The sequence below is a fragment of the Gopherus evgoodei genome, chromosome 3 (genome assembly GCF_007399415.2).
Source record: "Gopherus evgoodei ecotype Sinaloan lineage chromosome 3, rGopEvg1_v1.p, whole genome shotgun sequence".
NCBI lineage: Eukaryota > Metazoa > Chordata > Testudines > Testudinidae > Gopherus > Gopherus evgoodei.
In genome coordinates, this window is record NC_044324.1 from 18,336,653 (window position 1) to 18,361,208 (window position 24,556).

At 46.2% G+C, this 24,556-nt stretch overlaps 1 protein-coding gene across 5 annotated transcripts in view; it reads left to right on the forward strand.

Annotated features, from left to right (window-relative positions):
* Positions 1 to 22,495, forward strand: part of BLK (BLK proto-oncogene, Src family tyrosine kinase) — a 71,931-nt gene extending 49,436 nt beyond the window's left edge. For 4 of the 5 annotated variants that reach the window (XM_030555206.1, XM_030555203.1, XM_030555205.1 and 1 more), the window contains 7 exons: positions 6,152 to 6,301; positions 7,030 to 7,182; positions 10,456 to 10,635; positions 11,106 to 11,182; positions 17,154 to 17,304; positions 20,059 to 20,190; positions 21,692 to 22,495. In XM_030555206.1, the coding sequence (XP_030411066.1) occupies positions 6,152 to 6,301; positions 7,030 to 7,182; positions 10,456 to 10,635; positions 11,106 to 11,182; positions 17,154 to 17,304; positions 20,059 to 20,190; positions 21,692 to 21,900 (1,052 nt within the window). In that variant the 3' untranslated portion in view covers positions 21,901 to 22,495. The remainder of the gene's footprint in view (positions 1 to 6,151; positions 6,302 to 7,029; positions 7,183 to 10,455; positions 10,636 to 11,105; positions 11,183 to 17,153; positions 17,305 to 20,058; positions 20,191 to 21,691) is intronic. The other variant, XM_030555208.1, reaches the window with a different exon arrangement.
* Positions 22,496 to 24,556: the final 2,061 nt, after the last annotated feature.

Consider the following 24,556-nt stretch of genomic DNA (forward strand, 5'->3'; position numbering starts at 1 on the left):
AGGGTATTGTGAGGATGAATTCACCAATGTACAGCACCTTGGGATCCACACACAGAAGTGCAAAGCTATACATTAATACACACTGTACACTGTGGTTGAATTCATGTTGCTCTTTGAACCTTAAAGGTTTTTTTGTTCTTTAGTTACATATTTATTTACATCCACCTTTCATTGTGTGGGTCATCAGCAAAGTTTATACTCCCGATCTTCAGCACTGGTCTCTACCTTTTGAGCTAAAGGAGTAACTCCATTAACTGGTACCAGTAGTAGGCTGTTATCTGTGACTGTCGCAGGCACTAGATGGGGACACAACACACTTTACTAGTGTATTACATGTTAAGAATTCATCCTTACCATTATAGTGATGCAGGTATTTACAGTTCCAGTAATCTAATTTTGTCTACGATTAATTTTCTAAAGTCTTGTAATGCTGGCAATTTCCCTTTAAATTTAAATTTTATAGAGGACTCTAGGGGTATATTCAAGAGCACATTAAGGTGGGGCATTTGTCAAGACGACCTGATAAGCGGGTCACTAATAAAACAAATACCAGAGAGCAAATCTGCCTAAGCTGGAGAAAATAAACAAACCTTCCAAAAAATAATAATTGTTCTGAAACTTGTGGAAACAGCTGTGCCTCACTAACCTCAGACTAACAGAAAATGAACCTCTCTGGTGTGGAGGGGGAGGAAGAGTTTACCCGCAATATCTCTCTTTTTTTTCTCAAGATCACTGAAGTTTGAATGTTGGAAGGACTAAGAAAATATTAACCGTGCAGTTACTGATCCCACTGAAGCTGATTGGGTCTTGGCGACTTTCTTAAGGCACCACTTGTAACTTTTTCTAAAAATGGGCAGATCAGTGCTGTGGGGCTACATTACTGTGATGAGGGCTATTTTCTTCTCACTTTCCAGGCACAGTGGAGTAAAAATCCCATAAGAGAATCAGAAGCTTCTCATCTAATTTTGCAGACTCAGTGGGCCAGTTCTGATCTCAGTTATCCTGGGTGTAACTCCACAGAGAGGAAGGCTAGACTTGTGGGCAAGACAGTGGTGTAGGACTTGTGAAATCTGGGTTACGTTTCCAGGTTCTGCCACAGACTCACTGTGCGCCCTTGGGCACATCATTTAATCTCCCTCTGCTTGGTTCCCCGTCTGTAAAACAGGTCATGCGTGAGAATAAATGCAATACAGCTTGTGAGGTTCCCAGATACTACAGGAATGGGGGAGTAGGAGGGTGGAGAGCCTGAGGCTAAGACAGCCCTGATTACAAAATGAGCCAAAACCAGGCTGAATCAGGTGAACCCAGTATAAAAAAAGAGTAGGAAAGTGCAGAGAATAGGGGAAAGCCCAGGCGATTACGGCGGCATCTGTAGGTACCGCAAGGAGCAAGGAAGTTCCTGCGAGGCTGTGAGTCAACAGGGTAAAAGCTAAAGAAGCAGGAGAGAGGGGGAGCATGGCTGGGTTTTGGGCAGGTGACCCATAGGCCCACCTGGAGTGCCAGGCTTGGGGCCGTTCCAGGCTTCAGTTCATGGTAAGGGCGAAAAAAGCAACCTTTTGAACTAAAGAACTTGAGTTAACGTTCTAAGGCTGGCACCTACTGATACCCGATTTAATACTGGTTCACCTAGTGTTGGTGTGCGGTTCTATTTCTTGGTGTTAGTACATTTTAGTTATTCTTAAAATTAAAAAGCTTCTGTAAGCTTTAGCAGAAACTCATTTTTTTTTAATTTGCTTGAATAAATACGGATTTACAGATCCCAGCATGCAAATGTATCATTTTATATAACAGGTATTAATCATGCATGCAAATTGTGCATCATAGTCATGAAATGGGCTACAAATGCAATGAAAAATGAGGTATTCAAACATTTAACAAATGGCAAGGGGGCAGGGCTGAAGATGCTCCTTGCCTGGGGTGCCATTTGGTCCAGGGCCGGCCCTAAGTGGTGGAAAGCATTTGTAGGCAGAGAGGCTGGGGAGAGACCCTGTCTAAGCAGGGGAGAGACTGTAAAGGCCAGCTGGGATGAAGTCTGTGTGAGTTTGTGTTCTGTTCTGTGTTATTTTGGATTAATCAGGGGAGGGATACTGAACTGGGCTCGAGGGTCACTGTGTCCTCGGGGATGCAATAAATTGGACCCCAAGAGGGGATTTATTTTAACTATCTTTTGTACTGAGTGAGTTCTTAAAGGGCCCTGAACAGGGGGCGAGCAAAGCTGGGGCATTCTAGGGGCAGCTGCCTGATATTACATAGAAGTAGCTAGAACAGGGGTGGGCAAACTACGGCCCCTCGGGCCATATCCAGTCCGTCAGATCTTTTATTCCAGCCCTCAAGCTTCCATCAGGGAGAAGGATTGGGGGCTTGCCCCACTTCGGTGCTCCAGCCGGGGAGCAGGGTCTGGGGCTTGCCCCACTGTGGCACTCCAGCCAGGGAGAGGGGTTGAGAGCTTGCTCTGCTCCAGCGCTCCAGCTGGGGAGCGGGGTTGGGGGCTTGCCCTATTCTGCTTGGCAGCTCCCATTGGCTGGGAACTGTGGCCAATGGGAGCTTCAGGGGCAGTGCCTGCGGACAAGGTAGAACCACCTAGCCGTGCCTGGGCATAGCAGCCAGAGAAGAGACATGCCCACTATGCCACTGCTTCTGGGAGCTGCGGGGCTGGCGCCTGTGGACAGGACAGCGTGCAGAGCTGCCTGGCCATGCCTCAGTGTAGGAGCTGGAGGACGGACATGTCGCTGCTTCCGGGAGCTGCTTGAGGTAAACGCCATCCAGAGACTGCACCCCTGACCTGCTCCCATGCCCCAACCCCCTGCGCCAAGCCATGACCCCCTCCTGCACCCCAACCCCCAATTTCATGAGCAATCATAGCCTGCCATACAATTTCCATACCCAGATGTGGCCTCTGGCCAAAAAGTTTGCCCACCTCTGACCTAGATAGACGGTTAATACACTGAATTCAGTAGTGTTAGGCTGGATTGGTGCCTGTGTGCATGAGCTCAGAATTTTGTAGAATACATCTGAATAGTTCAGAGAAACATCTGCTTATTGTAACAGAATTGCCAGTCCACTCAGACAGGTACATTGTTTCAAGGTAGTCTTCATGATTTCATGCCATTTTCTTGCTCACCTTTACTTGCTCATTATTATGATCTGTATTTGTCTTGTGGTAGCACTCAGGGGACTTGAATCAGGGCCTCACTGTGTTGCATGCTGTACATCCACAGAACAAGAAGACGGTCCTGGAGTTCAAAGTCTTCTCTTATGATGAACAACAAGAGGTGGATACACAAACCAATGACAGGAGGGGTTGTTACCCGGAGTGGCACCCTAAACCCTCTTCCCTCCTGCTTTGGTCAAGCTGAGTTTGCTGAATGGCCAATTTACAGCTTGCTGACTAGGCCGCCTTTAACAATAAGCCATAGTGGTTTCAAGCGCTTTAGTGGTTTGCCAAAGTCTCCCCGTACAGGGTGAGGGAAGCAAATAACAGTGAGATGATCATGGTTAGTTCCAACACAGAAATAATAATTAGCCCTTGGAAGAGTAAAATTCACCCCTTCCTTTTGGCCACAGATCTCATGCACATAGTGACTGGAGGGTTGGTCCCCCTCCTCCTCCAAATTCTTACTGCAGGGATGCCTCTGCATGCTAGGATGTGTACACTGAATTATTATTGTCGGGCTGATTGAGCTAGCTGGCTTTACTCATTGGCTTATTATTACAGTGTTCCTTATTAGTACTAAGCTCTGCATGCAGCTTTATTACTGGGAGTCACTGAGGCTACTAGTGTTGGGGATTTTGTGTCAATCTTTCGTTATTATTGTTGTTAAGAGAAGAAAGAATTGAAACCTTCCAGTCTTGACACTTTCCCTTTGACTAGCAGCAGGCGTCCGGCTCTGTTCTGTAATCAACCCTGAATGGGTAAATGACTTTGAAAGGAACCAGACCCTGGCGGTCTTGCATTTCAGATGAACAGCGATGGAAACCACGGTGAAAAAATCTTTTCTTCCGCTCCCCTGAAATAAACCGGAGCTGCTTAGGAAAAAAAGAAGTGCCCTGGCGAAGTTCAAGAAACAGACTAAACTCCCGTACCAGCTGAAGTGCATTCTACACTGCCCAGAATGATACAGTCATTCATTAACATAAATGGCAGGGTAAATATTAAGGCTAGCATTAGACAGCTGATTGATTTGCCTGTAGAACCGCTAGATACTAATCATCAGGCAAAGCTCTTATTAGGGTGGGACACTTCGTTGAGAAAAGCAAGTTAATCTCAAGCAAACAGAAGTGCTGGAGAAGAGGATACTTGGACAATCAGGATCTGGATTTCCACCAAGTGACCCCTAGTTTTGCCTGCCTCCATTTTTGGTTGGCCAACTTGAGCTGACTTGCAGAGGTGTCGAGCGCCATCGCTTCTTTTCACGTCACTGAGTTATTGATGTTAAGGCTACAAGGGCCCATCCAATCACCTAGTCTGATCTTCTGCATCACAAATATCTCTTCCAGAAAGGCATCCAGTCTTGAGCTGAGGATCGCAAGAGATGGAGACTCCACCACTGTCCTTCAGCGTTTGTTCCAGTCACTAAGGGTCCAGTAGTTTTCAGTTAAAAACTGATTGCTCAGCACACTCTGAAAATCAGACCCAAGTAGTCTCAGGCTGGTAACCCAAAAACAGAGGCATCCCAAAATTACTGGCCACTTTTGAAAGCATTGGCCCAAAGACCTCCTGAATCCTCATTCCTCAGAAGCTGAATCTGCGTCAGGGTGAATATATCCAGAAGAATTTTATGTAAAAGACAAGCACAATTGGGCATGGTTGCCAGTCACCTCTTAGGAGAGACTCAGGGCTGCAGCAGGAATGGGTGGGAACAAGGTGAGTTAGCAGAACAGTCAGGACTGGAATAGCAGGGAATGCTGTTGGTCAGGGCTCAGGGTTGCATCGCAATGCAAGAGTGAACTAGTAGGGGGTATTGCAGACCAGGCTGAAGTGCATTGACAGAGTGATGGGGGCTCAAGACAGGAATAGCAAAGAATATTGCATGGCCGGGGGGGAGGGATGGACCAGGAATACTTATACAGACAAGACAACTAGCACTTAACCATATTCATACTGACCTTCCACATTTTTTACTGACACAAAACAAAATACAAAAAAGGCCAATGGGTCGGTATTACACATTTTTAAAAGTCCTCCCATGTCTGGAATACTACGATTTCAAAGCAATTTTGGATGCATATGACTTTTGTTTATGGTCCTATATAACAGATTTTCTTCTATAGAATCCAGTACTTCAAACTTCAAAAAATCACATAAATCCAGATTAATCTGGCATAGTCCTAGTCTGGAAACATAGTGCAGACAAAGGAAATACTGTCTCTACATTGTCTTGCCATTTTTACTGATGTTCATTTTAAGCTATCATTCCATAAATGTACTGGCTGCTGGCAACCCATATTGGACTGGACTAGCAGGGAGCTGAGAAGAGCAGAATAGAGGTGTATTTTCAGACCTGCATGAAATCCCAGGATTTAAATAATAAGGATGTTGCATTAGTTGGGGATTGATCCTGCTTTGGGCAGGGGGTTGAAGTAGATGGCCTCCTGAAGTCTCTTCCACCCTGATATTCTATTATTCTATAGTTCTATGTCAGGACTGAGGTGCTTTGCCAGATGCTGAGATGGTCATCACCAGTGTGTGAAGTCTCAGAGGGGTAACCGTGTTCTTCTGGATCTGTACAAAGCAACAGAGTCTTGTGGCAACTTATATACTAACAAATGTATTGGAACATGAGCTTTCATGGGTGAATATCAACTTTGTCCCCACAGACATACATGCTCAGAAGCATCTAGTGTTCTCCATGGGGTTGCTGGACCTCATGGACCAAAAGCTAGATCCAAACTGGTAAATGCTATGTCGCTATGAAATGTGATATGGCTAAAAGGACAAGTGCCCGGATCTCACCAAGATGGAAGATGGATGTGGGGCAGTCATGTAGCGTGCCCTGCATCTGAATATTCCCAGCACAGACTCACCTGTCTGTGAGAGGTGCTGTATCCCATTGCAGGCATGGGGCTACTGAAGGAAGATGAAAGCCATCAGGTCTATCTTAGACAGTGCCAGTCAGGCCAGTAAGTGTGGTTTCTTCTGCTTGTTCCCCAGATGCCTTTTCACTGTCCGTGAGAGACAGCACCTCTGCTCAAGGCGACATCATCAAACACTACAGGATCCGCTCCTTAGACGGCGGGGGATACTACATCTCCCCCAGGATCACCTTTTCCTCACTGCACCAGCTAGTCCAGCATTACAGCAGTAAGCTGCCCGTGTCCCCTTAAAGGGCCGTCTGTCATAGCATTTGAGATTGCTGGAATGAGGAGGCCACATGCTCTGGTGCCTCATGGCTAGTCAGGGGTTATCAATCAGTCACATGCCCATTGAGCAGCGACTGCATGTGGAGCAATGCCTGTAATAGGTAGCAGTATAGGGAAGGGGGAGGTGGACACAAGGTGGGCATGAAATGCCTACTCTAGCTAGCACTGGGTGGGGGTGCAGCGGAATGCAGGTATATGGAGAGAGTCGAGCAGCCCCTGCTGGTCACTCCCCCCACAGCCATAAGCAAAGTGACCAGACCAAATCGGACGTGCGCATGAGCAAAACCGTCCCTCCAGGGGCACAGCGAGCTTCACGAGGCACGGAAGGGGCCATGGAGGATCCCCAGGGGAAGGGATGTGTGTAGAGACTGGATTCCGGAGAGAGGCATTCGGGGGGAGGTTGCAATCACTGTGATGCACTGGGGCATGAGCCGGCTGGGGAAGGGCAGCACTAGGGGATCTGCCATTGCATGGGTCCTCCAGGCCACGCTCCTGGGGCATTCAGAGCTTTGGGGCTGAAGCAGCCTGTTTGGAGTGGCCGTTCCACACGCTGAGGAAGAAGAGGAGAATTACCCTCTGCATGTCTCCAGCCCAGCAAGTCAGGCTGGAGGCTGGGTGGAGGGCTTGACCCTTTACCAATGAGCTGACAAGTGTTCTCTCAATACCCAGACAAAGGGGATGGTCTGTGCCAGAGGCTGACCACTCCATGCACATCCCTGGTTCCCCAGAGGCCCTGGGTGCAGGACGAATGGGAAATCCCACGGGAGTCTCTGAAGCTTGTGAAGAAACTTGGTGCAGGACAGTTTGGAGAAGTATGGATGGGTAAGTGCAGTGCTCTCCAGGCCTAGCAGGGTCAGCCCCAGTTGCTACACATGGCCCACAGGAAAAGGGAAAACCTTGTTTTCTCAGAATTGTCATGAATGCGGGACCTTGCTAGGACCCAGCCCACTGCTCGTGGTGGGGGAGAGCTGGGAATTATGCAGCCCATTCAACTGTGCTTCTTTTGGGCTGTATTCAGGCTTTAAAGCACAGCTTTTGCCACAGGTGTAAGACAACTGCACCTGTGTTTTCCCTTAGTGTTTCAGCAAGGGCACCTCCTCCCAAGCTTCTGGCCCTCTAGCCATTGCCTTTCCTGGGGGGAGACATCTCTGTCCCTCCTGACTGGGAAATGTCCACCCTGAAGAGTTTCTGCCTTCCCTGTGTTATTCCCAGCAAAAGACTGGCTGCCGAAACAGGCCTGCATGCTTTCTTTTCAGAGACTAATAACAGAGTGATTGTCAACAGTTATAGGTTGCCACCCACCATTCTTATCCAAGCCTATTTTATTCTTAAGGTAAACACATTCCAGAGAAAACACATTAAAACAATAGAAGAACCTATGTGTATGCTAATAAGCTTATCAGAGATCCCTCTGGCCTGTCCCAGCTGTCTCCAACATGGGTTCTGGCAGGAGAATCCTTCAAACCACCCAGAAAACAGGTTCCAAATAATCTGAGCCTAGAACTAGCCCCCTCCTGAAAAGTTTACTCTTCCCTTGATACAGTTCAGGGGTTTTTGATCTGGAATTTCCAGAAGCAGGTCATTTTTCTTCCCAAGGTGTAGCTTCAAAAGGCCTCCCGGGTACTCCCTAGGAATCCCGCTTAACACGTATTGTCCCAGACAGTTCTTTGAAGTTTCTAACATTTACACTGCAGTCCTACAATAACACACAAACAATTGCATGTTTAATACAATGGATGCCAAAGGTAGGAAATAAAATTAAATCTAATTCAGGAAAGTTCATTCCGGATATTGCAGGAAATTGCCATCTGTTACAGCCCGGCTTGTGGGGCCAGGGGGAGGTGAGTAGTGGGAGGCTGTGTGCCTTGAGGGACACTATACCTACCTATGACACAGGGACCATGCATCCCCCTTCAAAGGATGCAACTTGTGCTCCTACACGTGGCTGGTCAGGGTGGGAAGGAGCTGGAGCTTAACGTCTCCTCTTCTTCCACCCCTTTGTGGTTGATTGCTCCCAGGAGAGTGCAGGAATTACAGTTGTGGCCAGCACAGTGCAGAAGACTTGGAAGGAGCTGGGACTTTGCACACACAGTCATTATGGAGTCAGACACCACGGTGAGGGGCATAGCTAGATAGCTGAGAAATGGGATGACACGGCAAAGGACATGAAGGCCGTATATGAGGAGAACATTTCCTATCAGTAGGGGTCTGGTAAGCAAGGGAGCCGTCTCAAGGGAAGTGGTGGAAACCACATTGTTCAAGTGACTTAAAACCAGACCTCAGAAAGGTCCTGAGAATAGGCCATAGGGCAGGGGTTCTCAACCTTTTTCTTTCTGAGGCTCATCCCAACATGCTGTAAAAACTCCACAGCCTGCCTGTGCCACAACAACTGGTTTTCTGGATATAAAAGCCAGGACCAGAGTTAGGGGGTAGCAAGCAGGGCAGTTTGTCCAGGGCTCCACACCGCAGTGGCCCCCATGAAGCTACATTGCTCAGGCTTCAGCTTCAACCCCAGGAAGGTGGGGCTCAGGGCCCTCGGCTTCAGCCTCATGCAGTGGGCTTCAGCTTTCTACCCTGGGCCGTAGCGAGTCTAATGCTGGCCTGGCTTGGCGGCCCCCTGAAACCTGACACCTGGTTGAGAACCGCTGCCATGGGGATAATCCCACATTGGCGGAGAAAGGGGAGTAGACTGGAGGCCCTGGTCTGTCTTCCTCCTGTGGAACATTCATGATTCCTCTCACCAGGAACTCAATAACCTCACACCACCCTCTGTTTTACTGCTCAGCTCCTCCAGAACAGAACCCTTAAAGGCTCCTTCCCTCCCCATCCCCAGCATGGAAAAGGGAGCCACCGAAATGAGGCCTGGATCCCCTGCCTCTTTCATTCTGGGGACACCACCCTCTGGAATAGCCTCCAAACCTCTTCCAAGGTTACCTACTCCCCAGAGGCATGAATTCCCCAAGATCTCTTACAGACTGGCTGAAAACAGTGCTTATATGGGCCATCCTCTCCATCACTCCAGCATCCCCCACCAGTGCACTGCAGTCTGTTTCCCCAGGACCTAGTGTGTATCCAGCTGCCTCCACTCTCCACCACACCTTTCTGGAACCTCTACACAATAGGGTTGCCAATGCCTTCAGGATTGTCCTGGAGACAGTCTCCAGGAATTAAAGATTAATTTTGAATTAAAGATACTATCGTATGATGAAACCTCCAGGAATTCATCCAACCAAAGTTGGCAACCCTTCTACACAGAGACCCTCTCAGAGGAGATAGGTCCTATTCACTTCCTTCTGAGGCTTCTGCCATCTTGGAAGGATTGTTCCCCGTGGTAGATACCCTATTGCTTAGCACATTGATTGGTATGTTTAGCTATTTCACATGATAACAGGAAGACCAGACCATCACATCAAAGGGTTTCTTGCTGTTAGTTTTCTATCTTAGGTAGGTGACCCTCCCCCCACATCACTGAAAATGGGACACTAGATGGGGAGGTAATTACAGATAATTCTTTCCCAGGTATCTGCCTGGGGGTCTTGCCCGCATGCTCAGGGTCTTACTGATCGGGAAGGAATTTTCTCCCAGGTCAGATTGGCCGAGACCCTGGGGTCAGGTTTCGCCTTCCTCTGCAACATGTTTGCAGCCTGGGGCCTGGTTCACTTGCAGATTTAAACTAGTGTAAATGGTGGATTCTCTGTAACCTGAAGTCTTTAAACCATGATTTGAGGACTTCAATAGCTGAGCCAGAGGTTAGAGGTCTATTACAGGAGTTGGTGGGTGAGGTTCTGTGGCCAGCAATGTTCAGGAGGTCAGATCAAATGACCATGATGGTCTGTTCTGACCTTAAAGTCTATGAAGTAACTGAGCATCTCATAATCTTTAACATGTTTACTCTCATAACACCCCGGTGAGATAGGGAAGGCCTATTATCCCCATTGTACAAATGGGGAAACTGAGCCACGGAGCTTCAGAGGTAGCGAGGTTCCAAACTTCCATTAAGAGGAAAACTGTGGCAGAGAAAGGAATTGAACCTAGTTCTCCTAAGTCCCAGGCTAGGGCCTTAACCATTGGACCCTCCTGTCTTTTTTGCTGCAGGGTATTATAAGAACAGTGTGAAGGTGGCTGTGAAGACCCTAAAGGAGGGATCCATGCCTCCCGATGCCTTCCTGGCTGAGGCAAACTTGATGAAGATGCTCCAGCATGACAAGCTGGTCCGGCTCCATGCAGTAGTCACCAAACAGCCAATCTACATTGTGACAGAGTACATGGCCAATGGTAAAGAGCCTCCTTGGGCTTTATTCTTTAGACATTTTGGCTGAGTTTCAAAGGTTAGGCCAGTGCTTAGGATTTGTGAAAATCCTGTGCTTGCAACGGGTAATGTAGCAGACGATGCCCCAGGTGCTGACTTTCATTTTTCTGGGTGGGTCCTCCAGCCCTTCTTCGCCCTGAGGCTCCACCCCCTCCCCAAGGTCCTGCCCTCGCTCTACCTCTTCCTGCCCTGCTCCTTCCCTGAGCACACCCTGCTCTCACTCCACTCCCAGTGCTTCCTGCCTGCCACCGAACAGCTGATCAGTGGGTGGCATAAAGAATCCTGATAGAGGCAATGAAGTTCCTGAGATCTTCCCAGGAGTAAAAAAGTTGTAGACAGGTTGGATAGCAATGGTTAAAGAAGGACGGGGACCTAATGTGTAACTTTCACTCAAATCACATCGTCCAGAGAACACCGTGTGTCTCCTCTTTCACAGGGTGCTTGCTGGACTTTCTGAAGACAGAGGATGGAAGCCAGCTAACTCTCCCGAAACTCATTGACATGTCAGCCCAGGTCTGTAGTCAAAGACGCCAGGATGAGCGTTTGAAAGACAGTGCAACGTTATCCAAGATGACATGTTTGCAGGCGCAAAGGGGATACATATTATTGGAGAGGGTTCAGAGAAAAGCTATGAACATGGTTAAAAGACTGGAAAATATTCCTGATGATGATGGACTCAAAGAGTTCCATCTATTTAGCTTATCCAAGAGAAGGTTGAGGGGTGACTTGATCACAGTCTATACATATTTATACTGGGAACTGAAATTTGATAACAGAGAGCTCTTCAATCTATCAGATAAAGGTATAACAACCACCAATGGCTGGAAGTTGAGGTTAGACAAATTCAGACTAGAAATAATGTGCATTTTTTAACATTGAGGGTAATTGCCCAGTGGAGCAACTTACCAAGGGTTGAGGGGGTGGATTCTCCAGGACTGGTCACTTTTAAATCAAGATTGAATATTTTCTAGAAGCTTTGTAACAGTTATTGGACTTGAAGCAGGAATTAATTCAGAAAAGTTCTATGGTCTGTGCTATGCAGGACATCAGACAAGATGAAAAAAATGGTCCCTTCTGGCCTTAGAATCTATAACTCTGAACTTCCAGAGGTAATAGCCAGGGGTTCCTCCTTTCACCTGCAGTATTGATGGGAATGCCAGCGCATCAGCAGCACCATCGGACACCTCACACGGGTACCCTTTTCTTAGCACTCTGCGTAATATGGAAGACAGAGTCTTTCCTGGCTTAGTGAGCAGAAAAATCTTTTCTCTTTTCTCCAGACAACCTTAGTAAGAGAAGGTCCTGCTCTGGAGTGACAGTGATCTACTATATGTAGGGACACAGGCAAGAAGAAAATCTGGTTTTCAGAGATGCTGAGCATCTCCAGTTCTAGCTGACTTGATTGGCAGTAATGGGTGCTTAGCCCCTCTGAAGATGAGGCAACATAGTAAGGGGGATTAACATGCACTGAGGTGCCTAACATTAGGCAGCACTTATTCTTGTAATATGACCACTGTGTCCTCTATCTGACGATCTCAAGGTGTTTTTTTGCAAACATTAACCAATGTAGCTTCACAACTTCTTTGGAGGTACATAAGCATATTAACCACCTTATATGGGTGGGGAAACTGAGCTGCAGGGTCTTGCCCACAAAGCTGAAGATTTTCAGAAGCACTTAAGGCTGGCTTAACACTGCTCCTGGTGGAATCAATATGAGCTTTGTCATTGATTTCAACAGGAGAAGAGCTAGGCTGGCATTGAGTATATTAGAAAGCCTGACTGAGGACCCATCCCAGGTCAGAGCTGACATGAGAACCCAGTGCTCTTGGCACCCAATGCAATTCCTTAGCCACATGGCCACCATTCCGCTCTTTGGTGGCGATGAGCTAACTTCACAGTAATTTTCAGTTGTTATATTTAACAAGTCTCTTTTCCAAGGTACTACAGCATCCAGCCACAATTCATATTTGTTTTTAAATGAATAAAATACCGGAAATGTGTATTTCTGAGGAGGTGCTATCTGACACGACAGAAGCATCTGCTTTTCATTTTACCCAGAAGCAAAAATACTGAAATATCTTTAAGAAGCCACCCCATTAGCTATTTTTATCCCTCCCGTGAATGGTGTAACAATTCTTTTCCTCTTCATTAGTGATAAAACCTGGTCTGCTGCCCTACCTTTGATATCCATAATAGAGTAAGGGGAGCAGCTGCAGACTTAGTGGTTAGAAGTTGTTTCTGTTTTTTATAACTTGAAGGAAATAATCAGCGGTTAGTTTGAAATTCCCGAAGAGAAACACAACCGACCAAATTTAACCCTCAGGTAACTCCTTCAGTTGGAGGTTACACCAGGGAATTTGGCCCAATGAGTTTGTAGGGAAGAGGGAGAAAAATGCCGTATCAGGAGCAAAGCTGAGCAAATTTAGGGAACTGGGGTAAAAATCTGTCTGGGGATTGGCCGAGCTTTGAGCAGAGGGTTGGACTAGACGACCTCCTGAGGTCCCTTCCAACCCTGATAGTCTATGAAATAATTGATCTTTTTTTTTTTTCAGTTTAGCCACCAAATCAAAATATTAGGGCAGGTGGTGGGGAGGGGGGAATTGTTTCTGGTGGACTCAAACCCAAAAATTTTTGGTTTGTCTTATTGAAACAAATAAATTAAAAAAAATTATTTCAGGTTGAACAAAATGTTTTGTTAGTGTTGGATTTTTTTTCCATTCTATTATGTTTCTTTTCCAGGAGTTTTTTACCCTTTCATTTGTTTGTTTTTTACAAATAAAGCTAGCTAAATATCTAATGGAAATGTTTCAAAACAAAAAGTTGAAATGTTTCATTTAGAAAATGTCAAAACATTTCAACTTTTTCAGGAAAAAAAAAACCAAAAAAACCCAGCCAAAGCTATCCATCAAATTTGACTGGAATTCATAAATAGTTTTGGTCGACCTGAAACTGCATTTTTCTGCTGATAAACTATTAATCCAAAAAATTTCAGCCAGCTCTAATCTGGAGAGACCAAAGTGCAGCCCCAGGTCAAATATGGGCTAGAGAATTCCACAGTGAAGCCATCAGCCCCTGTTATCTTCACTGGGGTGGTGCAGGCTGTAGTGACCCCATGGCCCAGCATGCATTGTTCCATCCATGCTTGACCTCAGCAGAACACTTGCCAAGCACTTTGAGAGTCTGGGGTGAAAGGGGATCTCATGACCTCCAGACTGGCTTACCTTCTGCTGGAGCCCTCCCTAAGCAAGTTCAAGAGGCCCAGGTCCTCTAAAACTGCCCTCTAATGGAAAGATTCTTAGTTTAACAAGAGACCGTTGGGGTCTCAGTAGCCCAGCCCAAAGGAATGTGACAGTGGTTTGTTCTAGTCAGTCCCCTCCAAAGAAACAAACCAATTGCCTGCAAATCAGCACATTTATGCTGATCATCCTCCTACTCCTGGCCTAGCCACTTAGCATGGGAGACAGGGGCCCTTTCCTGCAGGTAGAGCATCTGTCCAGCTGCCCTCAGAACTCCAGTGCTCTGGGCTCCAAACCTCTTTGCAGCGAAGGCGGCATTCAACCCAGCTGGGCCTGCGTTAACCCTTTCCTTGCTGCCCAAAGGCATGACACTGAGACATGCCACTACACACACGTGTGTCTCTAAAGCACTTAGGGATGCTTCTGAAGGAATGCTTAGGGATGCTTTCTCTGAAAATCCCACCCAAGTGGGCAATGCTATCTGTTTCTATTCACAGGCCCTGTTCTTTATTAAGCAGAGAAATCTCAAGCTACTGAATCTTTGGTTTAATCTTCAAATAGAGGGAAGTAGGGGGCATGCACTGTTAGCGTCATAAATCCCCATTAAAGTTCCTACAGTCAGGTCCCTCCTATGGCCCATGTATAAAGCGGAGAATATCTCCTGCCAGGCACAAGGGCTGACAAAACGCATTCCAATGGCTGGACTTGCTATGTGTGTGCCCAGCATAGCAGAGACAGGTAGATTATAAACCCGGAAGAGACAACTATGATCATCTAGTCTAGTCTCCTGCATAACACAGACCAGAGGATTTCAGCACAGGCCACAGAATGCTGGGATCTTGCAGCCTGAAGACAGTGAATCTATCACATGCACCTAATGATGGGATGATTTAGTTGGGAATTGGTCCTGCTTTGAGCAGGGGGTTGGACTAGATGACCTCCAGAGGTCCCTTCCAACCCTGATATTCTATGATTCTAAAGGAGGCTTCAGCTCACCAAGCCAGTACAGGAGCTACACAGGAATTTTTTGCATCCCTTCACGCTGTGCACATCTGTGCCATTGCAGACCTGGTGCAGAGCCAGAACTTTCCAAACCCCAAGTACTGGGCTTCTGTTAATCACTGACCATTTCTGGCTGGGGTGATGTAAAGCTAGTCATGCTCTTTCACAACATGTTTACTCGTGGTGTTTTGAATACGTCATGTCCCAAGGCAACTTGACCCTTCAGATGCAATTTGCAGCCAGTAGCATCAGCTGTAGTTAAAATTAGAAAGTTTTGGGTGCACCGAATTCATCCTGTGGTCAGTCTCACACACACACACTCGGATGCACACACATGCTGAAAGGAAACCATATAGTCTAGTGCTATCTCATTAACATCAGGACAGGAAGTGACATCAATTCTTCCATTTTCCACTGAGGCAAGCAGCGCTCAAGCTTGAAGGGTGTTGATAGAGGGTGAAATACATATTTGGAAAGTACATGTTAGTATCCTGTTTAAAACCACATGTAAGCAAGAAGCTGATGAGAATCTTAATGGGTGGAAAATCGTAATGCCCTAACCTCAGGGCGTGTGAAAACCCAGATTGGTGCTAGGTCTTCTTGCCAGGGCTTATTCTCATCCACCCATTGCCCTGAGTGTCTGGGCTAAAGCTGAACCTGTCACTTTTCAAATCCCCCTTCAGAGCTCCCTGTTTCTGCAAAGGCAAATTTGGCAATTCATTGATCTATGACTATTAATGGTAAATAGGCCCAATGGCCTGTGATGGGTTGTTAGATGGGGTGGGATCTGAGTTACTATAGAGAATTCTTTCCTGGATGTCTGGCTGGTGAGTATTACGCACATGCTCAGGGTTTAACTGATCACCATATTTGGGGTCGGGAAGAAATTTTCCTCCAGGGCAGATTGGCAGAAGCCCTGGCGGTTTTTCGCCTTCCTCTGCAACGTGAGGCATAGGTCACTTGCTGGAGGATTCGCTTCCCTTTGAAGTTTTAAACCACAAATTGAGGACTTCAACAGCTCGGACATAGGTTGGGGCAGGGGTTCTCAAACTGGGGGGTCAAGAGCCCTCAGGGGGTCATGAGGTTATTACATGGCGGGTCATGAGTTGTCAGCCTCCACCCCAAACCCGACTTTGCCTCCAGCATTTATAATGGTATTAAATATGTAAAGAGGTGTTTTTAATGTAAAAAGGGGGGGGGGGTTGGCACACAGATGCTTGCTGTGTAAAAGGGATCACCAGTAAAAACGTATGAGAACCACTGGGTTAGGGGGTTGATACAGGAGTGGGTGGGTGAGATTCTGTGGCCTATGTTATGCAGGAGGTCAAACCAGACGATCATAATTGTCCCTTCTGACCGTAAAATCTATGAGTCCATGATTCTTTGAAAGCCCGCAAACCCTAAAACTTGCTATTACTCTTATTTACAGAAGAGTTTATCATGCGTTCGACGCTTCCCAAACACTCGTCCCTTGCTCTAAGGAGCTCAGCATCTCAGACCAAAAACAATAATAATCAAATTATATAGAAGTTAGCGCAGTTCAGGGAGTGTTTCTAAGAGGGACGTGAGCAGGGTCAGGGGCTTGGCTCAGAATGCTAACACATTCCCATCATATTAACGCTCTAGGATACAGCTTCCATTGGTCTCTCAGTGACTGATGATTGTATGCTTACCTAAACTGCTTGGCTGTCCATGCCACACTGTACAGAAGAGGTGAATGGATGAAATTATTAATGATCATTTCCTGTTGATCATCTTAGATTTAAACTATTCTGGCTATGACTGAAAAATGGGAAGAGGTTTTTTAAATTTAATCTGCAATGTTTTCAACTAAACGCCAAGATGTAGGGGATTAAAGATGGTCTTGTGACTGAGCCTTGGAATCAGAAGATCTAGGCTTAGTCTCTGATTCTATCACAGATGTCCTGTGGCCAAGTCTCTTCATCTGTCTGTGCCTCATTTCCCCATCTGTAAAATGGCAAGAACAACCCTTCCTTTCTGCCACACTTTGTCTGTCTTGTCTAAACTCTTTGAGGCAGGGATTGTCTCTTCCTATGTACACTGAGCGCAGTCAGACCCTAATCTCATCTGCAGCCGGTAGGTTCTACCATAATACATGGAATAACAGCACGATCTTGTGTCAGGGAGGGGATGGACAAGGTCTTTTCCATCTTTAATGTCTAGGGACCAGGAGGCTTATTTGAATATTCTCGTGGTAAACACTGTGGCCATGTCTGCTCTCCTAGGTTGCAGAAGGAATGGCATACATCGAGAGAATGAACTCTATCCACCGAGACCTGAGAGCAGCCAACATCCTTGTCTCTGAGACGCTCTGCTGTAAAATTGCTGATTTTGGCCTGGCCAGGATAATAGAAAATGAGTACCTGGCCCAAGAAGGTAGGTTCCACTCATGACACTGTACGGAAGAACCTAGCTGAAGAAGTACCAGTTACATCTGCAGCTTGCGTTTCTCCTTCTCACAATTCCACGCCCACACAGAATAAATATAACATTGGAAACTAAAACAGGGTTCAAAAAAGAACTAGATAGATTCATGGAGGATAGGTCCATCAGTGGCTATTAGCCAGGATGGGCAGGGATGGTGTCCCTAGCCGCTGTTTGCCAGAAGCTGGGAACGGGTGATAGAGGATAGATCACTTGATGATTACTTGTTCTGTTCATTCCCTCTAGGGCACTGTCCACAGTTGGAAAAAGGATACTAGGCTAGATGGACCTTTGGTCTGACCCAGTATGGCCGTTCTTATGTTCTTATGGAGTAGAATACCATAGATACAGGGGCATCCTACGGATTCATGCTAAGATCTCTGGCTCTGCTAGTGGATAAACTCAACCTCCCTGATGCTAGGGGAAAAACTGACTCCTGAACTGAGGTCTTTGCAGGGAAATGAACACTTTTTTTGCCTATATCTGCATACCGTAGTGATGCAATATACAATGAAACTGTAAGAAATGGGCTTGAACTGCAAAATTTGGATGTGGATCCAGATTTGAAACACGGTCTCCATTCTGATCCAAGGTTTTGGTGTGTCCAGGTGTAAAAGCCAAGGACAATTGACACAATTTAGATTTTTAACTTCCATCCCCCCAAGTTTGGAGACATATCTGGCTAGCGCTGTGGTTCTGTTAGTGGTTCTTGTGAGGGGGGAAGTATCTCTATAAAAAGATACACAAGGAGCAACTTCTAGCTGGCTCCGTTTATATGAAGCTGCTTTTTGAATCAGCTGATAGAGCCAGTGCCCTGAACAAAGCTCCCAGTTCGGGTTTCTGCTATGGTAATATGTGGGACTAAGAGAATGTGAGCACCAAAAGGGTATTGAGCTAGGTGGTTCAATTCACTCATCTGTCTAGCTACACCCAACTGGCACACAGCAAAATACAGTTTACTCAGCTATAGTATTCTTCAGCTACCCAGATGCTGGTTATGAGAGAGATTCATTCAGCTTGCTATGAGGCTTTATAAAATATATGGGAAACAAAACAGACCGTTTTTTAAGTTTCATTAGGTCTCCCGTAGAGCTGGCTGGAGGATGACGATTCTGTTTGGCAAAGGATTTTGAGACTTCGAGATGTCTTCTGATTTGCAACAAAACATGAACATTTCAAAAGCCCCTCCCCCCCTCCACAAAATATTTCTCTTCAACTAAAATGTTTTGTGTTGGGTTTGATTTCTGATACTGTGCCCGTTGTGTTTGGGTTTGCAGGAGTTCAGGGAGGTGTTTAAATCAAAATGCTGTTTTCATCAAAATCGTTATAATATTTAGTTTATACTAGGGTTGTTTTGTCCTTAATAAAACCTGAATTGTGGGCTTACCCTCATCTGATGCTAGCAGAGCCACAGAACCCTGAACGTAGGTTTTTGCAGGTAAATAAAGGTGGGACAGATTTTCAAATATATATTTTTAATTTACATATATTTACATTTCTCCACACCCTCTGTAGTACACTGGCTAAATACTGTGTCCCTCTCTAGTGGCTGATCTGCATAAAAGATAAATCCTACTACCTCTGGCCTCTAATGGAGTTACTCCTTTACCTTAAGTGACAGAGGCTTTAGTTTTTGTGATAAAGATCTTGGGTTCTAGCATAGGTCGTGAGTGAAGCTTCCCCTTGGAGAGGCTAGCCCCCTGCCCTGCCTCTCCTGGCAGTGGCCATGCCCCCACTCACTGCTCTCAGTGCCCCTCTCTTCCCTCCTCCCCATGGCTTAGCCTCTCAAAGCCTCACTTATGCATCACCTATGGATTCTTGCTCCACTGACTACTCATGGTAGGGAGATCATTACAAAGATATTAATCACTATCTGAATGCACCATGCCCTCCACTCATGGTTAGGCCATATAGAAGGTAAAAAGCTACATGTGCTATGAGTTTATAACATTCCTTTAGCACAAGTGTTTGCAGCCTGTGCTTTGGTCCTGAAAATCCTGGGCTCTATCTCTAAAATATTATTGTTGGAAGTGATACATATGGCAAGTATTTTCATAGAATCATAGGTCATTAGGGATCTCAGGAGATCATCTAGTCCAACTCCCTGCTCAAAGCAGAACTAATCCCCAAACGGTCCCCTCAAGGATTGAGCTCACAACCCTGGATTTACCAAACCAACGTTCAAGCTACTAAGCTATCCCTCCTTCCAAAGCCAAAATCTATTAAATCCATGGATGATACAAAAAATGGTCTTCTAATCCTTTTGATCCTTTTCACTTTATTAGTGTAATTACAAGCTGTTCTTTTCTTCTGTTGGCTATTACTCATTTTCTGTAATGTTCATATCATGCATGTGTGGTTTGCATGCTGCATGTGATTTATGATGTATTTGGATACCTTTTTCTCTTAATTTGCACCTGCTTTTTAAGGTTATAGACCATTCATTGTTTTATAAAGTAGAACCAGAGAGAGCAAAATAATATTACACAGGCAATGATGCCTGATAGTGAAGGGGAAAGCCAGGAACTGGTCCATTCTATGATGAATTATTTTGATTCAGTTGTACTTTAAACAAACATTGTATCAGCCCCAACATCTGGATAAGACCTTCTGAAAACCAACATGCTTGAGCAGAGTGTGCAGAGTATGAATCCAGGAAGACACTCCACATTAATGTCCTTTTTCAAATTTCTTTCTTCCTGACAGGTGCCAAATTCCCTATTAAATGGACAGCGCCAGAGGCAATTAATTTTGGGGTTTTCACAATCAAATCTGATGTCTGGTCATTTGGGATTCTTCTAACAGAAATTATAACCTATGGCAGGACCCCTTATCCAGGTACAGTTCCTCGAGAATACAGCCTTCCCTCCCATTTACTGTGGAGTGCATCACAATTCCCGCTGAAACTGCTACTCCAAAGTTACGAGGACTGTTGCTCAGGGGATCAGCCATGAGATATGGAGCCTTTTACCTCTCTAGTAGGTTAATTGCTTGACTCCTGCCAAGGCCCCAAGTCAGCGAAGCACTTAAGCAGGTGCTTAAATTTAAGTCCCTATGGATGGAACTACTACTCAGGTCCTTGAGTGCTTTGCTGAATCAGAGCCACAAAGTCATTGCAAAGCGTAGGCTGTTTGGTGGCCTATGTGGAATGTGTCTGGTGGTTGCAATCCAGTTCCCACTGCGCAGCAGTCTATGGCACAAAACCAGCCAGCTTAGCCTAGGTGTGTCCTTGTTGGCAAACTCTGTAGGGAAGCTAAGGGCTGGGACTGGTCCATGAAATGCAGATAGCTCTCAGGCATGGTGCTGGAAGCAGAGAGGGAAAGCTGCCTGGCATTGCTCCAAGAGCAGGAAGTGATTCTCTGGGACCATTCCTTGCTCTTTCTATGCCTCCAAGCAGAATTCCTCTGAGTAGCTTCTTCTGCCTCCTTAGAGCAGTGAGTGCTGTCCAGGGTTCTCTCCTTAGTGTTCCGCTCTGGGGCCCTTGTTTTGACCTTTAACACAGCCTCCCCTTCCTGGTTTGATTTTTTTTGTTGATTCCAGGGTTCTTTTGCCTCCGCCCTTCTGTTAAGGGGGAAGGTCCTTATTGGTTTTATAGGCTAGCCTCCCTCTGGGTTCTCAATCAGGCACACAGGGCTTAAACAGGCTAGGGTAGGTCATAGAATATCAGGGTTGGAAGGGACCTCAGGAGGTCATCTAGTCCAGCCTCCTGCTCAAAGCAGGACTAATCCCCAGATTTTTACCCCTGTTCCCCAAATGGCCCCCTCAAAGATTGAACTCACAACCCTGGTTTTAAGCAGGCCAATGCTCAAACCACTGAGCTATCCCTTCCCCCCCAGGAAGAGAAGGAGAAGGAAGAAGAAGATGCTGGATTCAAGCAAGATTTAATCCCGCTAGCTCAGATAGGGGCGCAGTGAAGTTGCAGCAGCATGGGCTGTACATGCCTGCCTGGAAACCTGGGTAATTACGCAGGTGGCCAGCCCACCATTAAGCCCATGGCATTAATGCTCCAGGACCAGAACTAGCGAGACTGAAGCTAGCTTGGATGTGTCTAGAGGAGAGACAGCCAGACCCCGTGATTGCAGTGTAGATGTACCCTGACTGTGAGTTTACTGGGGCAGCTTCTGTGCCTAATGCCATGTAGTCCTGATCTTGGCTGGGGCTTCTAGGAGCTACCACCATGTCAATAATAATAAGTAGCCGCTGAGTTCGGTCCTGGGGGGTGGCCTCAGCAGCTGCCATGATGCTTTGCAGCTTTAAAGCTGTGCTCTCCTCTCCTGGCACATAGACACCCATGCATGGTGAACTGACGCTCAGGGTCGAGGGGTGTGTTTTGTTCTAGGCATGACCAACCCCGAGGTCATTCGGAACCTGGAGCGGGGCTATCGCATGCCATGCCCAGACGATTGCCCTGGAGAACTCTACACCATCATACTGAGGTGCTGGAGGAGTAAGCCAGAAGACAGGCCCACCTTTGAGTACCTGCAGTCCGTCCTCGAGGATTTTTACACGGCAACGGAAAAGCAGTATGAGCCAGAGCCTCTGCCATAGCCAGGAACCTCGCCACCCCCTGTGGGACAGCGTTGCAGGAGACGGATGACAGCATGGAGTGCTGGCTGGGGAAGATCCTCCACTAAGCCTTCTTCAGCCACTTAGCTTGGGTATCCTGTGGACATCTAATATAGGCTTTCCCCTCCCCCTTGTTTGGTGTATGCAGATCAGCTCCAGATTATGCTAGGAAATGATGCATTTTGGAGGCTTCTGGGAGGGTGGGGGGGACTCTGCAAGCCTGTGGAGATGCAAAGAGAAGCGTAATCAGTAATTGGCAGAGCTCATTCATCCCTTGCATGGGAGTCCGAGCCCAGGGAGTCGGTATCTGCATCACAGTCATTGGCATCACAGTAGGGGCCAGTGGACTCCCTTGTGGGATAAGAGAAGATAAGGGCTGACCGGCCCATGGAGACTGATGTACTCCCTGCCCCTAGAGCTGGGTCCTTCCTGTCAGGGGGTTGACAGGGCATCAAGGGAGAAGCTGGTCCTGTCTCTGTCAGTGCTGCACTGGTTTGGCTGGGGCCTTTAATGTCCAGGACTGCCAGTCCATGCAGCACCTATTGCAGGCCAGCAAATAAAGAACTTTGTTATCCAAGCACTCTTCTGCGTTCATTATTAAACTCTCATTTGGCATCATGATAATCATGTGACACAAGAATGTAGGCCATACTGGCTCAGACCAGTGGTCCAGCTAGCCCAGGATCCTGTCTTTGACAGTGGCCAGTGCCAGGTGCTGCAGTGGGAATGAACAGAACAGGGCAATTATCACATGATCCATCCCTTGTCATCCATTCCCAGCTTCTGGCAGTCAGAGGTTCAGGACACCCAGAGCACAGGGCTGTATCCCTGATCATCTTGGCTAATATCCACTGGTGGAGCTATCCTCCAGGAACTTACCTAATTTTTTTTTAATCCCACTTAAACTTTTGGCCTCATAACATCCCCTGGCAATGAGTTCCACAGGTTGACTGTGTGTTGTGTGAAGAAGTACTGCCTTCTGTTTGTTTTTAATCTGCTGCCTATTCATTTCATTGGGTGAGCCTGGTTCTTGTGTTATGTGAAGGGGTAAAAAACACTTCCTTATTCACTTTCTCCACACCAGTCATGATTTTATAGACCTCTATCATATCTCTCCTTAGTTGTTTCTTTCCTAAACTGAACGGTTCCAGTCTTTTTAATCTCTCCTCATACGGAAGCTGTTCCATACTCCTAATCATTTTTGTTTTCCATGTCTGTAGTTTTTCCAGTTCTAATATATCTTTTTTTGAGATGGGGCAATCAGAAATGCACACAGTATTCAAGGTGTGAGCGTACCATGGATTTATATAGTGGCAATATGATATGTTCTGTCCTATTTTCTATCCCTTCCCTAATGGTTCCCAACATTCTTTTTGCTTTTTTGACAGTCGCTGCACATTGAGTGGATGTTTTCAGAGAACTATCCATGATGACGCCAAGATCTCTTTCTTGAGTGGTAACAGCTAATTTAGGTCCCATCCTTTTGTGAGATCTCTTTGTAACTCTTCACAGTCAGCTTTGGACTTACCTATCTTGAGTAATATTTTATCATCAAGAAATTTGCCACCTCACTGGTCACCCCCTTTTCCAGATCATTTATGAATATCTTGAATAGCACCGATTCCAGCACAGACCGTTGGGGGACTCCAATATTTATCTCTCTCCATTGAGAAAACTGACTGTGTATTCCTACCCTTTGTTTCCTGTCTTTTATCCAGTTACTGATCTGTGAGAGGATCGTCCCTTTTATCCCATGACTGCTTACTTTGCTTAAGAGTGAGCTTGTCAAAGGCTTTCTGAAAGTTCAAGAACACTGTATTGACTGGATCTTCCTTGTCCACACGCTTGTTGTCCCCCTCAAAGAATTGTAATAGATTGGTGAGACATGATTTCCCCACAAAAGCTGTGTTGACTTTTCCCCAACAAATCATGTTTATCAATGTGTCTGATTAATTTGTTCTTTAGTATAGTTTCAACCAGTTTGCTCGGTCCTAAAGTTAAGTTTGTCGGCCTGTAGTTCCTAGGATCACCTCTAGAACCTTTTTTAAAAAATACAAGTGTTATATTAGCTACCCTCCAACCATCTGGTGCAGAGGCTGATTTAATTGGTGGATTACATACCACAGTTAGTAGTTCTGCAATTTCATATTTGACTATCGCACTTATCCTTAGTTTCACAACCTGTCAGAATAATGGGACTTATTTACATTCTTCCCACCCAGGGGTGGTATGAGGAGTCTGTGCAGGATGGGTGCTGGGGATAAGGACTATGCAAATCACTGATTTTTCGTTTTGAATCCAAACCAAAAAATTAAAGCTCGTGTGTAATTGTCGGCCGGGCCAGGTCCTATAATCACACCCTGTTGTCAAAAGGGCTGACATTTTTCAAAAAATTCAAAACTTTGACTTTTTTTCATGAAAAACTTTAAAAAGTTGTATATTATTTTCAGCATTTTTTGACCAGCTCTGCCATCTTTGAAAGGAAAAGGACCATTTTCCTATGAGGTGCATAGGACTTCTGCTGGTGCCTAGGGGCAAATCTGACCCCGCACGAAACATTCCCTCCCTGAAGAGTTTACAGTCTCAAAGGCAGGCCCAGGGAAGCCATGATGTGGGTAGGAAGGAGGGTTTAGTGTAT